The sequence below is a fragment of the Fistularia commersonii genome, chromosome 28 (assembly GCF_037954325.1).
Source record: "Fistularia commersonii isolate RoL2024-O1a breed Wild chromosome 28, RoL_Fcom_v1.0, whole genome shotgun sequence".
NCBI classification, from domain to species: Eukaryota; Metazoa; Chordata; class Actinopteri; order Syngnathiformes; family Fistulariidae; genus Fistularia; species Fistularia commersonii.
The window spans coordinates 10583950-10601417 of NC_141311.1; the positions used below are offsets into that span (position 1 = coordinate 10583950).

Here is a 17468-nt window from a genome sequence, read left to right on the forward strand (position 1 = left end):
ATTATTGTCCCGTACAAAGTCTACAAATTTGTTTAACTAGAAAGCAGAGGTTATTTGCCATAATTATCTCACGTGTCCGACAAACTCATGCACATCAGATGCGCAAGTAAGCTATGACTTTTACTCTTGATACCATCATAAGTTATTGTGTAATTTTCAATTTAATGATGCTGATCTGTTAAGCATCACATCAGGTCGGCAGCTTAGCTCTGCCCCCTCCCAATCAGACAAGCCCTGTCCCTTAAAGCATTTGACTTGGTCACCGTACGTTCCCGAGTCCACAGGCGGTCTCCCAGAGTGACAGAGTGTGTTGTAGGGTCTCCTCTGACGCAAGCAAAGCGTTTAGTTGTAGTGTCTGGTGTCAGAAGGACGCATAGCAACGCAAATTATGCCTATAAATACACTTCCAGGTCCAGGCTATTTAAAAACCAACAGTGTCAAACAGGATAGATGGACTTCCCTTTGGCTCGGAGAATTTCAGCCCTGAAACGTTGGATTATATGTGTATTCTAGCAACGGGTCATGGTAAGTCTACCTGGAGAGCCAGTTCACCCAAATGACATTCACAAAACAAAAAGTAACTCAAATCAACCCATAGCATTTTTTTGTCATCATCTTGGACATTATATGCACCAAAGCAAAACCTAACACTTTTTCAGCAACCGCTATCGGATCCAGGTAAAAAAAAAAAAAAAACCTGTAACGGTAGAGCCGACATGAAGCCGAAAGACCTTCGCCTAATATCGGTGAATGACCACGTAATACCGCGCCATGGTTTTTAACAATTTTAAAATTCCATTGGTCTCCATTTGACACTGTACTTTCATGGCCTCACAAGTCAAAGCCCGAGTTGATTATTCCCAGTGTTGTCTTAAATAACAACCCCGAGAGGCTGAGATTGTATATTGTATTTCGAAGGCACGCCCAAGTATGCAGAGAGGAAAAGAACTCTTTCCTTCAAATACAAGGACTTTTCACATCTTTACCCACAAGCCTCCTGAAAGAACAACAAACCGATCTGGCCTCGTCGGTTCTCACCGAGAGAGTACTCCGAGTCGATCACATATAATAGAGCCTTATTTCCACAGTTGTTTCAATCTGGACATTAATTGGGTTGAGAAATTAATTTGTTTACTTTCTTCCAGGCTTTAATTTGGGATTTATATCCACAGCACATCTGTGAGCCACATGAAAAGGCTTGCCGGTTGGGAATTTTAATGGACTATGCAGCTGCAAGTTGATGCTTGGCTAATTAAAAAAAAAAAGGGGAGTTTGAGTTGCTTTCCAGAAAAAAAAGATGCAACATTAATCTTTCAACCTAACCATCACACATTTATTTGGTGCCACCAGGATAGATTTTTTTAAATATTTGACCTGTTTTCAGAGACTGATACTAAGGTGTCTGCAGGGAAGTCCATCTTGTCAGTTCACCACCAAAAGATCAACCCTCCCCCATCTCTCAAACTCTGACACTATTTTCACCTTTTAATAATGAGGCGTTTATTAAACCTCAGACTGCGGTTCTCCAAACAGCTTAACATGCTCATGATTATATAAAGAATTCTACATTATTATCTTCCATGGGGGCGAAAAAATGGTCCAATGGCTGGGTAGTTGTACGCCATTTGTCAATAAATGTGATGTAATACTCACTAGGATGATTATGAATCAAAGTGCTGGAACAGGATACATGTTCGTGGTTAACTATTCCCTCACTAGACGAGTTCTGCGGAACGTAGCTTAAACAAAAATCAAGATCAAGTACCGTAAACCGTTTCAAAAGCATAAAGGCATTTGTAATAATTGGGTGCGATGTGAGCGAGGCCTTATAAACAGGGATGGGAAGGTGGAAGATGAAAGAGGCATGAATCACCATCCGGGACTTTCCAGTTTCCCTCTGCTTTCGATGAGTTTTTCGAACGCTCCAACTGGATCTGCCACCTCCACTGGTGACGTTAATAGTAATCCCCCCCCCACGACACTCTGCACAGTGGTAATTCATCTTAATTGTGATGCGTTCCATCTGGCTGCCTCCCCCGGCCGCCCAGATGCTGCACGTCTGTTTGACAAATCGAATCCCTCGTCTTCAAAGCTCGCCGCTTTGAATCTGCAGTCTGGTCTTGTTTCGGGACCGTCGTGGCTAACACCTGTCCACAGCTGGTAGTCCCCGTCCTAGCGAGGTGCCCCGCCCTCAAGAAAAAATACCCCTCTGGTTTGTCACCAGGACAGTTTGGCTTTCCCGCCGCCGCTCCTTCCTCCTCTCCAGTCTCACTTTCCAGCAGATGGCGCTCGAAGCGAGGAGGACCAACCCGGCCGAGAGAAGCACCAAACCGAAGTACGAGATGGTGGAGCCATGTGAGTTGAAGCCGTACGCCACGGCGGTGACCACCACACCGGCGATGAGGACCACCACGCCGAAGGGGACGGTGCAGCGATAGCACGACAGCTCTGCGCCGCCCGTGGCGGCTGCGAGCTGGACCTCGTTGACGAGCGGGACGTTTACCGACGTGGCGGCCGGCCGTTCGCCGTTACTGGGTTTCTCTGCCGGCGCTAGTGTTCTCATGGTGTCGGTGTTAGCTTCTTGCATTGCAGGAACCGGCTGTCTTTTCTCAATTAACTGTGGTTCCTTCACTTCTCCCTCGTCCTCGTCTGCGGACAAAGAAACAAGTCGCTAAAGGAAACGGATAAAATGCAATATCGCACCGATTTCTGGCCAAAACCCGGATTGGCCGATAGGAACAGTTGTGTGAAGGGAACGCTAATTGATTGTTAACCCTCTTATTATGTTAAGGGTCAATTTGACCCATTGGGTCAATGGGTGAAATGGGTCAAATTGACCCTTAACATAATAAGAGGGTTAAATGCTGCTAGTCTCCTGACACAGATGCTCGGACACAAGCCGACCCTTGAAAGCTCGGAAATTTCACATTTTCTTCATCATTAATGTTCCGATAATAAAAATGGAAGTGGTAGCTTATTAAAAATTTCAGGCCTTGAATTTTACGTTTTGCAAATCAACACGAGCAAAGCTGAAAGACGCGAACCATTTCCATCGAGGTAACCTCGTGATCCTGTGGATAACTAGTGACGGAGCGTGAAGCGAAGAGTGATGCCTCCGGGATGGATGCTTCATGTTTGCATCTGGAAGGGTGGAGTTCTGCAAGACAAGATTTTTTTAGGTGGCGCAGTGGTTTGCGCTTTCGCCTCACAGCACAAAGAACCAAGGTGCAATTCCCTTAGGGGCCTTGGTGTGGCATTTGCATGTTCTCCCCATCCCATGTACGCATTGGTTTTCAGGCTCACTGGAATACGTTGGGAAAATTGCCCAAATGTGTGGATGACAGGGTGAATGACCGTTTGTCTCTATATGAGGCCCTGCAATTGATGGGCAACTGTTCTGGGGTGAACCCTGCCTCTTGGCCAATGACAGTTGGCATAGGATCCAGCATCCCCGAGACCCTGACTGCAGGACGAGTGGTAAATAATAGATTAATTTCTTTTAGTGAATTTTTTAGTGGACTTTCGATTCAGTATGGATCACTGTGCCATCACATAAAAATGATTCTTAGGACTTAATAGCATGTCCCGAGAAGTTTAGAGATTTGAACGGTTCGATGTGACTTTCAGGGGGTTGGGAGGGGTCTCAGACTGGAAAATTAAGAATTTTCACCGTCTAAAGCCTGAATATTTCTGTTAGACCCCTTCCGCCCCCCCCTCCCTGCGGCTCAGTGGTGCTTGGATAAACCCATGTAACCTCCTTTCACAATCCTAGCCACCCCCCTGACTCAGAGGAGGTGTCTGAATGACGCAGGAGCCCCCCCACCCCCGGTCAGCACGAGCTGAGACATTCCCTGGAGAGCGCAGAATACGACATTACAGGCCGCAGCGTGAAATGCAAGCACCCCACCCCATGTCTGCGGCGTGCAGGGCTGGGTTTCAGATAGTCTTGTTTTTTTTGAACAGATGCTATTCCAACGTTATCGCCGAAAGTCTTTTCTTCCGTAGAAATGAACGTTAAGTGCCAACTGAGCTGAAACTCTAATCAGTCAATGGTAAGTTTTGTAATTCAGTTTGTAAATAAATAAATAAATAAATTCCGTTTACAGCCAATAATAATCCTCTGCTCCAGCACCACCACACGTAGATGATTTCAGTTATTTTTGATTAAAAAAAAAACATACCAAAACTTATCGTTCTAATTAATTGTTTCTAACTACAGCTTCCTGTCATCTGTCTCTTTAGCTAATTGATCTTAAAACTCGGGAAAATAATTAATTAAAAAATTAAAAGCAATTAAAAAAAAGGTTTTAAAGAACAAGCCACACATTTGGAGAAGGGATGCTATTTTTTCCTTCCTTGAAATTATTCAAAGAGTTTACCAGCTAACATACTTTTCAGACCCCAAATTCAAACTATTGGTGGGAGTTTGAATTCATTAAGTTTCAGAAAAGTCCATGGGTTAAAAACGTTTTTTTTACACAAAACACACTCACAAAAGACAGACAAATCTACTCTTATTCTAAAAATCTCTAACAAAAGTTGAACTCACTTTATGAAACAGCTTAGAGGTGGAAAAAAAATTGAAAACAAAAATTTAAACATGAAAGGTTTAAAGAAGGGATTTCTGGAAAGTGGCGCCTACTCAGAATTTTGTAACATGTATATTTTGTCATTTGTGTTTCTAAACAGATTTCCCAAATATGTAAACACAAAAAGAAGAAATAATTATGCAGTTTATTGCATAATTGTGGAGAACACTGCGGGTACAAATCAGACTTACTTCCATTAAGTGACTCCTGTTGGATCTAAAACCCAAAAACACTCATCAAATGCCACTTTCGATCAATTACAAGAAAAAAATCCTGAATCTTTTTTCTTTCTTTTCTCCTAACAATTGAGCCCAATCTGCATTTGTTAAATACACAGAGAAATATCTATACAACACAGGCGAATAAATAAGCGTGACAAATTATGAATAAAAGCTGTAAAGTGAGTGAAAAACTTTTATCCCGAGGAAGGGCAAACATTTTCGAGTACAACTCGATAAACTTGCATTCTTTGTACAGAAAGAAGAGTTACCTCAGAGGTTTTTTCCATGTCTCCGCTGCAGCAGCGACTTCCCCTCCCGCCGGAGCGCCGCTGCTTCCCCTCCGAGCCGCTACGGATCTGCGTCCGAGCGACCGCGACTCTGACGCCCATTCATGAGAGACGCCTCCCCGCCCCCCCCGCCGGAGCTCCGGCCGTCCCATTCAAAACCGACTATTTCCAGGATCGATGACTGGCGATGCGGGTGTGTAAGTAGAAATAGTTAGGCTATAAATCCTTTTCCGGTTTTTTTGTTTCACAATCAATCTCTTGTGCTTGCTGTGAAAGATGCCAAACACGTTTCTAGGCTTTTATTTTGAAATCATAAGATACTCATATCCGTTTTTTTTTTTTGCTTAATGGACTTTATTCCTTTCTATTGTACAGGACTGTCTCAGAAATTAGAATATTGTGATAAAGTTCTTATCTGTAATGCAATTAAAAAACAAAAATCACTTTTTCATGATATTCTAATATTTTGAGATAGGATTTTTGAGTTTTCTTAAGATGTAAGCCATAATCAGCAATCTTAAAATAATAAAAGGCTTGCAATATTTCAGTTGATTTGAAATGAATCCAGAATGTATGATATTTTTGTTTTTGTCATTGCATTACAGAAGATAAAGAACTTTATCACAATATTCTAATTTTCGGAGACAGTCCTGTATTCACTTTTTACGATTGTTGAAAATAGACTTGTTGTTGCACACATTTGTTTCTGTTTTTTTTAAGGGGAGCGGAACTTTCAAAGAACAAGGAATGATGAGCAGAATTAGTTCTGGACACGGGGCCGCTGTAGAGAATCTTATATTAATCACGATTAATACCCGTATGTTATTAATTGTGTTACATTTAATGGGGGCAAAAAGCTTTGTTTTTTAGTCAAACTGAAGAGGGAGTATAGTTTCAGGACTGCCTGATTAAAAATAAAACTAACAAACCACCCCATATTTACAAATAAATTTACACTTTTATAACTTTTTTAAATTAATCAATATCTATATTACAGTGTCCCTTGTTTAGCCAGCTGCTGAGATTGACTAACCCTTTCACCTTATCTGTGACCCCAATGTTTCATGCCGGGTTTCTGGTGCAAGCGGGCGTCAACATCACCAAAGATCTTGCAGACGGATCCCCAACAATTTGGCGGTGATGTAGTACATGAGGCAGGAAGTGCTTGGGTGAAAGGAAAACTCCTCCTGTGGAGTGCGATGACAACTTCACGTCAGTCGATTTTTATTCTCAGACTTTCCATTGCGAGGCTGCTATGTTGGTTTGGTTGTCGTCCATCTTGATCTAGTTGGTTCTACCACCAGTTTCAGCGCCAAAAGGAGCCAGTAGGTAGACTTGTGGGACTGTGAGTAGTTGAGCATGCTTTGAATTATGGCGGGTTGTTCTTTGCACCTCACCACAACACACCCAGGCTAATTTTTTTCTGACTTCTCCTCAGCCTTTAACATCCTGCATCATTCATCCTGGTGCAGAAGCTGATGACCCATTTCCACCTACACCAAGCATGACCAAAGTCCGTCCCGCGGGCCAAAAGCAGCCCGTCTTCAAATTTACACTGGCCCTCTATCATAAAATCAATAATAAAAAAATCAGTATGGCATTTTTCTATTTCGTATTTTTGGTCTGAGTCTAAAATTTAAGTCATGAAAAACGCTGCATTTCTCCATTTTAATAAGGAATAATAAGGATTTTGTACTTCTGAATAATATTTCTATTAGTCATATTTTCCCGTTCAGGTTTTGAATTTAGAAGTTCATAGTGAGTGTTTAACAGTGAATAATATGTCATGTTTCAAATTAACCTAGATATGTTTAATCTCTGAAAGTTTTTTCCTCCCAGACATACTTTTTCCTCATTTTATGTGGTATTTAAATGTAAAAAAAAACAGAATAATTGTGGGAAAAACTAGATTTGTGTTTTGCATTAAGACATGAAAATCCATTTGCAATTGAAAATTCCATGAAATAGTTCATTTGCATTTACTGTTAACGCTTCAGAGAATGTCAGGCCGGATGGTTGGCCCTCTTTGCAAAAAGTTTGGACTCCCTTAACCAACACCATCAGTGTTATAGGAGTGTTTGTTTGAGAAGTAATGCATTACACTGATAAGCCGCTTAAGTTTTTTCAGTGAAAACTCGGCAAACATTGCCAACAATCATCCGGCTTTGTGAAAGCTACTTCAGTAAACCAGCGCGCACCGCTATGTAAATAAAGTTATTCATTGTTGCAAATTGATCTATATTTCTTTCCTTTTTTCTTTTGATAAAAGTTTCATAGAGGTGCACAACTTCATTGACAAATGATGCGATTTATAGTATAGTAGCGGAGAGTGTGAGGAAAACAAAATGTTTTTCGCACCCAACAGGACTGCCACCTGGTGAAATACGTCGACGACACTTTCCTCCCGTCCCTGCTGTCTGTTCAGCCCTCCAGGACGTTGGGCTCGAGTGCTCAGCCTCCTGCCTGAAGCTAAACGTGAGCAAGACTAAGGACATGGTCCTTAGGAGATCATCAGAAAATGTCACCAACGGCATTACCCGCTCGGGAAGTTGAGGTAATTTGAGTTTAGCGGCACAATCTTAACCGCGTTCTATTATGTTGACGATGTAATGACCTTCTCCTTCACCTGCTGGCTCCGTTCCATCACCCGACACGACAGGAATCGCCCGGAGCGAAGCACTCCGGTCTGCTCCAAAATGACCGACCGACCCATGAGACCTCTCTCCAGCTTCTGTTGGGATCCGGGAATATGTGTGTGTGTGCAGCTCCTTTCACCTCACTGAGTCTGATTGAGCAGGAGAATGGATTTTATCTGGCGTTCAATGCACGCCTGCAGATCATCAGGTTTTATCAGGCTCGTGAGTGTTAAACCACAGTTGCTGCGGTCACAGGGATTCATCACCACAATTCCAGTAATCCCTTCCTGGTGGCTTTTCATCTCTTCAGTAAGATCCATCACATTACATTACATTACAGTCATTTAGTGGACGCTTTTAAGAATAAGAATAAGAATAAGAATAAGAATAAGAATAAGAATAAGAATAAGAATAAGAATAAGAATAAGAATAAGAATAAGAATAAGAATAAGAATAAGAATAAGAATAAGAATAAGAATAAGAACAACTTTATTTATCCCGAAGGAAATTGTTGTGCCAGAGTTTCAAGTAAAACATAACAATAAAAGATAATAGTAGGAAGGAGGGAGAATAAGAAAATCCAAAGCGATCTAAAGCGACTTACAAAAATTATCAAAAGCGACTTACAAAAATTGCAGTTCAATAACCAAAAATCCAAAATAGCAGTAGTCATTATTCAGAAGTCACTACTCTGCCGAATAACCATCTCAAAACCATATACATACATACATTCATCTCTTGTTTTTTTTGTCTTTTTTTCGGGATGGGTGGTGGGGGCTAAGTGCGATTAGTGGGGTAGTGCTTGGTGAAGAGGTACGTTTTCAGCTAACAGCGGAAGATGGGCAGCGACCCCGCTGTTCTGACCTTTTCCAGGAGTTCGTTCCACCACTGAGGAGCCGAGGCCGGTTCAATCGGCAGCCAGGGGCTCGGAGTGATGGGGTGGACGGTCGCCGAGAGGTGGCAGATCGGAGGCGACGGGTAGGGACATGTGGTTCGACCATATCCTGAAGATGTGACGGGGCTGTCCCATTCACTGCCCGGTGGGCGTGCACCAGGGTCTTCAACTTGATGCGGGCGGCTATATTCCATCCCATCCATTATCCTCTTTTTTGGTTGCCAAGTCCTTGTAAGTTCCTCGTCCCAGAGATCAACGCCTCGCCTTTCCCCGTTCCCAAGTCCAGAAACCTATTCCTCGTCTTTTCTCGCAAGTTCCGCTCCTGTGGCTCCAGACACAACTTGGACCCAGCACAGCCCACCATTCATCTCCTTTGTAAAGAAACCCGTCTAATGCCTCCTGTACCTCCTGACTGTCTTTGCATTTGGGTCGGGCACACCATCTGAAAAATGTGACTGTCAAATCTTAACAGCCACAGAAATCCTTGCAAATCAGTCCTATATTTTAAACCGGCCCTTTGAGTGGCTTGATCCAGAGCTTTCCAACTCCTCAATTCCCAGCAACCCTGCAAATACTGATATATAATTGCAGAGCATAGCTTACTTCAGTCAAGTACTTCAATGGTACAATTTGCACAATTCTGTGCAGTTTATTATACCTAGATATCCACCCGTTTATTTATCAGAATTTGATGCCACTACCTCAACTGTCCCTTGGGGACAGTTTTTTTTTTTCTTCCAGTTCAGCCACCAAGCAGGACCAAATTGGAACGGCCGATACGGACTGTGGAAAGAATCACAGGTGCCGAACAGCTTTTTATTCCTGGCTCTTCCAGAGTTGGGTACCTGGCAGTAAACATCACATCGGATGCATCAAACACAGCTTTTCCCCATCACTCTGCAATACATAAATCCCCACAACACCTGAATACATGTGATGCTTTACCTGAGCCTCATTTTTTTTCAAATTACCTCATTTGTGCAACAGGCACTGAACACAGACTTTGCTAACCTTCACATCAGTAAGAGACAAATTCCTCGCATTTTGACAGAAAAGATAGTTCTGATCTTTTTCCTAAAACGAACCCAGTCTTAAACTAATCCAATTATCGATGACCGATTGATGCTCTTCTCAGCACCAATCCATCAACTTTACTTCCGGTTTTCGTCATGACTTATTTTATTTTGAAAGGCCAGACCGGAAGTGCGGAAGTCGCTCCGTCTGCTCGGGATAGCAGCTATGTCGCCGCGGTTTTCGGAGGAAGAATTCCAGAGCGCCTGGAGGGAGCTCGATGACCCGCAACTGGACGGAGGATGGGAACTTTTTACCGAAACGATGGGAGTGAAGATCTACCGGCTGTACGACAAGGTACCTGAACACACATCACGCCCTGTCAAACAGGAAGCGACATCTCAACGTTCACAGAGCCGCCGGACTGAAACGTCGTAATGGAAGTGAATGTTATTCACTTAATGTTATTAATGTTATTCATCTGATCGGAAACGCTAGCAGAATCACCTGCGGGCTTCGATAATGTTCATTCATTGATCGTGTCTATTGATACCAGACCGTCCAGAACCAAAAGTGATCGGGCACTCCAAACCGGTGTCTTTTCCTGCTCGATTTCAGTTAAGACAGTGTCAAATCACAATTTCAGATGGAAAATGACCAACACTTGTTATTCCGATTGAATTTTATATATGTATATGTATATGATATGTATACATATATATGATCATAATTAATAATATGATACATATATATATATAAATATATATATATATCATATGTGTGTCTATGTATATGTGTGTGTGCGTGCGTGTATATGAGATGAGAACAACTTTATTAATCCCGAAGGAAATTGTTGTGCCAGAGTTTCAAGTAAAAACATAACAGTAATAGACAATTACATATATATATATACACATACACATATTTATTTATTTATTTATTTATTTATTTATTTATTAATATATATATATATATATATACAGGACTGTCTCAGAAAGTTAGAATATTCTGATAAAGTTCTTTATCTTCTGTAATGCAATTAAAATTACAAAAATTACTGTTTCATAATATTCTAATATTTTGAGGAAGGATTTTTGAGTTTTCTTAAGATGTAAGCCATAATCAGCAATATTAAAATAATAAAAGGCTTGCAATATTTCAGTTGATTTGTAATGAATCCAGAATGTATGTCTTTTTTCTTTTTGTAATTGCATTACAGAAGATAAAGAACTTAATTACAACATTCTAATTTTCTGAGACAGTCCTGTATAAAAAAATGTGATATGTTACATATATTATGTGAAATACACAGACACACATACACACACACACACACACACACACACACATTTATAATCCTCATTGTAAGAATGTAAGACCTGTCTGACTCTCTGTATTAATTTATTCATTTTGTTGTTATTTGACATACACAGTACTAGTGAATGGTGATATTGATTTTTGACCAAACAAGGGGTCTAAACAATACTTTAGTGTTTTAGTCAGGGAAACACCCTTAAATGTCTGTTTAATCAGCAATAGCTGTTGTTAGCCTCAGCCACGCCACACGAGCCTGTATAGTAGTATATAGCTGTTCCTGCTCAATTCCAGGTAAAAAAAAAAAAAAGAATTCATTTCACCCCAAACCACACCCAGATCCTTCCCAGCAACCCCAAAATCCCATTGAAAACAAGCATCAACATGAACCCCAACATTCGTGACTCGCTACAATACATTGCAGAACGGACTTCTAGCAACATGGAGGTGAGTCTGATACTCGCCAGGTTGTCTGATTGGGAGAGCAGGGAGAGTCCGATATACTGATGGTCAGAAGTTGATCAGGAATATCTTCTTAGTCCTTCAAGGCTTCCGTCATCTTAATAACCCCCAAAATAACACACATTTTCCACTGGATGGGTTGGATTATCTTCATAATTAAACAGAGCCGGCCTTAACCATTATGGTGCCCAAGGCGAGATTTTATGTGGCGCCACCCCTCCATCCACCATTTACACATGCGTACACATTGCTTCTTTTAACTGTTTGTAATATTGTCTGTCTGTAACTTATTGCTGCCTCTTGGCCGGGACTCCGTTGTAAAAGACGTTTTTAATCTCAACAGGACTTTTTCCTGGTTAAATAAAAGGTTAAATCAAAAAAAAAATGAAGTAGCATTGTTTTTACCATTGGGTTTAAATTATAAGATAACATGTCACCAAATTTTCTTAGTTGACAAATGATGAAGAAAGACAAAAAAAAAAAAAAATCTGAACTACAATAGAAATGGTCCTGACCAATTTGACATTGCTTTTCATTTAAATCCATCTGAGTTTTTTTCAGTATAAAAGTTAATAGTAATAACTAGCTTTAATATGAATTTAATGAAGGAGAATATTTTTCCCGAAATTATAGCGCCCCAGTGCCGATATCATTGGCCCTATAATCCCCAATGGGCACCGCTCTATAATTAAAGAAGCTTTTTATTCAGTATCATCTGAAATTGTTTTGGTGGAAAACTACAATGTGTTTTTAGGGGAAAACACTGACTGATGCTTTGCGGCTGCGTCTCAGTTACAGAGGAACCCCCGCTGAATGTGTTGTCTGGGTACAAAATAAATCTTGGTGGTATTTGCAGGTCACAGGACTTTACGAGTACAAAGTCTTTGGTTCGCTGAGCAGCTGCTCTCCGGGGCTGTGCGCTGACGTCTACATGGACCTGGCCTACCGCAAGCACTGGGATGGATATGTGAAAGGTACCGAGCGGGGGGCTTCTGGTTTCACTTTCTTTTTAAAAAGGAAGCGTCGTAGCGAGGGCTCAAAATAACTGTTCTTACTGTTCTGTCCTTCACGCGCCACTCCAGAAACCAGCAGGTAACAAGCTTCAATGAGATTGATCCAAATTTCCACCCTGATGGTAGAAATATAGAATCATCTCTTGTACTTTCCTTAAGTGTAGTATCTTTAGATGTGGCATTCCAACACCAGTGGCGTGCAGTCGGTGGGGGGGTTACCTAAAATAAATATTAATATTGGTCCACCGATTTGTGTTGTAAATAAATAGGTAAATAAATGTTGACATTTTCTTATGTAAAAATAGCTGAATTTACGCCTCCAATTTGAGCCTCTCCATCTGGTGTAATGTCCGTAATGTGTGTGACAGAATCATTCTGTCTGATCAGATAATAAACTGCCGAGAAAAGTCCCAGGGTGACAGAGACAGTACCTGTAGGGGGCGTATGTGAGCTGACAATAAGATTAATAAAACAAGATTAATAAAACTAAATAAGGAGGACTTTTACAACAAAGTAACAGAACTTTTCGTGGAGAAGGAAAGACGCATTGTCTTCTTAGACAAATAAAAGTAAGACCAAGAATGATTTTTAGTTTTCTAAAAAATGATATGAGAAAAAGTTGAAAAAAGAAAAAAAAACAATTGAAAAATAAATGCAGTTAAGTGAATTATTCTGTTCTTTTCTAGTTATCTTCCTTATGAGAAACCTGTATTAAATGATTGATTGATTAAAGCACCAGATTTTCAAAACCAAAGTTTTGAAAATCATTAAACAGTTTAACTTAGGGTCATAATTTAAATTGTGTTGTACATCACCCTATATTTTTATTTGTTCACAATGAGTACAAATTGTTTTGAACACATGGAATGTGCATAGCACATTTGATCTATCCGTTGTTTTTGCTGCGAAAAAAATACGCATTCTTTCTGGGCAAAATATGTTCCTGTGTGTGTGTGTGTGCGCGCCTGCGTGCGTGCGTGTGTGTGAGTGTGTGTGTGTGTGTGAGAGAGAGAGAGACAGAAGAATACTGATCAGAAATGACACATTACCAGTAGTCAATATACATGGCGACAATTTAATAGGGAAATAACATACTCACAATTTCTCAAGTCTCAAGCCATGAACCTCACTGCCACGCCACTGACCAACTCCTTGTAGAAAATCCTCCCGCTATTTTAAAAGTGCATTTTCCTATTTGCAGATTTGTGTTTTGTTTGACACAGATCTCCATGAGCAGGAGTTCCAGGGGCAGAGTGCCATCTACTGGGAGGTGAAATACCCATTCCCCCTGTCAAACAGGGATGTATCCTTCCGCTGCTCGGCCCTGGCAGGGCAGTTAGTTCTCTGGGCCAATGAAGAGTGTTATTGAGCGTGTTTTCCCTAACAGACACCCCTCCCTCCATCACCAGTACATCTACGTCAGGGAGCGAAGAGACCTGGAAGTTAATGGCAGGAAGATTTACGTGATTTTGGCCAAAAGTTCCCAGGAGACGCCGTGTCCCGAGAAGAGCGGCGTGCTGCGGGTCAAAGATTACAAGCAGAGCGTTGCCCTGGAATGTGACGGCGCCGGTGGCACCAAAGGTGAGGCACGATGGCGTTTCTAGTTGTCTTTGGTTTCAATATTGTCTGATAATATTTGTCAAAAAAAAGGATTCTAATTTATTTGTGGGAAACAGAATGTTTTTTTTCAGCTCCAAAGTAAATAGCAGGAAATAAAAGGGAGTTTATTGTAAACTTTACCTTATTGGAAGCTTTTTATTTTCTAGTTTATTTCTCTGCTAGGCTGAAGGCAGAAATAGGCATTTTAATCTAATATTTTCCCATAAATCCATTATCATTCGTATTTTATTGCAGGGGGGGCTCTCTTATTTTGATACCTTTAATTTTGAAATTAATTCTCAGAATGTCCTGGATGTTTTTGTCTTTTTAGTTTTCATGAATTACTTTGACAACCCCGGTGGGATGATTCCCAGCTGGCTGGTCAACTGGGCCGCGAAGGTGAGTTCTATGACTTTGTATTGGTTGGAAATTATTGCATATTTTAGCCAAATTATCACATAAACAACAAGACATTACCCTAAAAAAAAAGATTAAAAAGGGATGATTTTGAATTGGTAATTATAAGAAAAAAAAAAAGTGCAATTTTTTTTTTTTTTTTTTTAATCTGTGTATGGAAGTGAAAAGTCAACATTTCCACTTCATTTTGGGGGGGTTTGCGGATGCAGATCTGTGTGGGTTCACGTTTCGGCATCAGCGTACTGAAACCGAGCAAGTTTTTCTTGTGTTCCCGTATGAGCAGAGCGGAGTTCCGGGTTTCCTGACAGACATGCAGAAGGCCTGCAGCAATTACGGCTCCTACTGCGCCAACAAGTGATGGAGCCAGACCTGAGTCGCCTGCTTAGTCTTGGATATGTCTCAGGTTTGGGGTGAGGTGTGTTTCAAGATCGGTGGTGGTGGTGGTGGTGGTGTGCTCAGCTGTTCTGTGCATGCTGGCTGAACTTGTTTAGAACTTACAGGGCTTAAAAATATATTTCAGCCCATAAACAAATCAGTTAGGTCAATCCTGCCTGATTGGGCTGTTCCTGTTTTTTCCATTGTGAAAACAGGTTCTGGACAAATGTAGTTATTACGGATGATTTACAGTGAAGTGGAACTCAAATGTTGTTGCAGTATGAGTTTTTTTTTTTTTGTGTTAAATTTCTGTTTTGTTCCATATGCACATACTGGAAATCCCTCTGTTTAAAATGCAGATGACAAATCTCTGTCTATGATCAGGTGCTTGTTTGCTTGTGAGTCCTCTCATTCTGAAGACTCTGTGTGCTCTGATCAGCCGCTGCTGTCTGAGAGGCCCCCGCTGGAAAATGGGTTAATGCTGTGATATCTGATGCATATATAATCAGTTATGACAAGCCTATTACTGTGTAATAATGCTGTGTTAATAAATGAATGAATCTTTAAAATGAAAAACTTTGCTTGAAAGAAATGATTGTTTTCCTTCTAACAATGTAGTGATTTCAAAATATATTTCAGCACAAGAACAACTTTTCTTTTCTGGAAAAAATGGGCTATGGTGAATAAAAAGCCAGCAGGGGCACAAACAAACCCTTTCGTTTATTTTTTAATTTCAAACCAAATGGGTGTGTAAGGGCCAGTGGGCGTGGTAATCCATGCCTTCTCCGCAGGACATGTTTGTTTTGTCCCCCCTTATCCCCCTGATCCTTTCTGCTTCGTTCGTTTTTAATGGCGTCATAATTGTTTTGTTTTATTTTATATTAGAGAGTTCCCAATTTCAATGCAGCCTCAGGGGGGCACGGACCAGTGTCTCCCTGAGCTGGTCCCAAGCCCGGATAAATGCAGAGGGTTGCATCAGGATGGACATCCAAAAACTTTTGCCAAAACCAAACATGCTAATCAAACCTAATAATCTCATACTGGATCGGTCAAGGTCCGGGTTAACAACGACCACCATTGGTACTGATGACCTACAGGGTACCAATGGAAACTGGGCTACTGTAGGTCAAAGGTGAGGCGTGTTCAGAAGCAGAAAGAGAAGTGAAAAGGCAAGAGTCTGAGACTGAGAGTAGGGACTTTGAATATTGGGACTATGACAGGAAAAGGTAGAGAGTTGGTCGGTATGATGCAAAGAAGAAAAGTGGATATACTGTGCGTCCAGGAGACCAGGTGGAAAGGTAGTAAGGCTAAAAGCTTAGGAGCAGGCTTTAAGTTTTACTGTCATGGTACTGACAGGAAGAGAAATGGAGTAGGAGTTATTTTGAAGGAGGATTTTGTTTGGAATGTTCTGGAGGTGAAAAGAATGTCAGATAGACTTACTTAAAAGACAGGAACATAAGGTAACTTATAAGAGCGGAGGTAGGAGCACGCAGCTAGACAACATCTTGTATAGACGAGGTCACCTGAAAGAGATCAGTGACTGCAAAGTAGTGGTAGGTGAGAGTGTAGTCAAACAGCATAGGATGATGGTTTGTAGGATGACTCAAGAGGATAGCAGAATTTAAACTGTGTAACAGTTTCTCCTACCTCTTGTTTGCATGCTGCTAACCGTGCATGGGCTGCGTTGGCTGCATGCAGTGGTCTTGCTCTGTTCAATACTGCTTGTACAGCAGCCAGATAATCTCCAACCACAGGACCATCTGTTGGATGTTGAAAAATCCTTTGTTGGAAATTTCTTCCTGTGTAATCACCTCTACATCTTGCCCATTTTAATTGAAAGACAAGTTTAAATATTTGTTCCAACTCCAATCCATTCAATCTATATGACTCAGCTGCCTGGAAAACTGCATCTTGGAATGTCCCCCAGCCATCCTCAGGTTTAGGCAGAGCTGCTGCAGCTTCTTCTGCCTCAGTATGTGACCATGGTCTGTACACACACATGTGGGGGTTTGCCGCATCGTGTGGATTCGGAACTTGTATCATAGGATAAATGTCAGCCTCATCGACAGTATAACTCCTGTTATGGTCCTTTCTCCGTGTGTTGTATGGATGTATTGGTTTTACTTGTTCTTGTTCATCTTTTTGTATGTCCTCATATGCTGACAGCTTTTTATGATCTGGGTATAATGGCTCTGGAACCCCTCCCACTGCGCCTTGTGGCATCTCCTGTGGTGGCGGTTGCTGCAGCACAACTTTGACGACTGTTTCATTATCTTCCTTCTGCACAAACATAGTTTCTTTACTTTGATCTTTAATTTGTTCTTTTTTCTTCTTCTGTATATTCTGTGTTCGCATAGTGGCTTGTTCTATCCATTTTTTAACTTTTCTTACTTCGTCAAACTTTTAGTCACTCTTCTTCTTGTTTTTGCATTTTTTCTGTTCATCCGTAAGTTTTTCTCGTATTATTTTTAATGATTCTAATCTTAATTTTCCATCCCAGTTATATTTCTCTTTCCATTTTCTTACACATTTTACGTTGTCTGGATCCAATTTGTGCATGAACTTCACATCTCCTTCCAGGTCTTTTTCCTTTTTACTACTGGAGGAGTTTCTCATGTTACACGACAGGTTGTTGTGGTTAACGATCAG

At 41.0% G+C, this 17468-nt stretch overlaps 2 protein-coding genes across 2 annotated transcripts; one reads left to right on the plus strand and one right to left on the minus strand.

Annotated features, from left to right (window-relative positions):
- Positions 1-1475: 1475 nt before the first annotated feature.
- On the minus strand, positions 1476-5217 carry tmem100a (transmembrane protein 100a). The gene is made up of 2 exons (XM_086176237.1): positions 5080-5217; positions 1476-2649 (listed from the first exon to the last, which is right to left on the minus strand). Exon 2 carries the CDS (start codon positions 2585-2587, stop codon positions 2192-2194), a length of 396 nt encoding a protein of 131 aa, XP_086032363.1. The 5' UTR covers positions 2588-2649; positions 5080-5217; the 3' UTR covers positions 1476-2191.
- Positions 5218-9830: 4613 nt separating this feature from the next.
- On the plus strand, positions 9831-15530 carry pctp (phosphatidylcholine transfer protein). Its single transcript, XM_086175648.1, has 6 exons — positions 9831-9996; positions 12272-12389; positions 13652-13731; positions 13838-14009; positions 14359-14426; positions 14728-15530. Exons 1-6 carry the CDS (start codon positions 9868-9870, stop codon positions 14800-14802), a joined length of 642 nt encoding a protein of 213 aa, XP_086031774.1. The 5' UTR covers positions 9831-9867; the 3' UTR covers positions 14803-15530.
- Positions 15531-17468: the final 1938 nt, after the last annotated feature.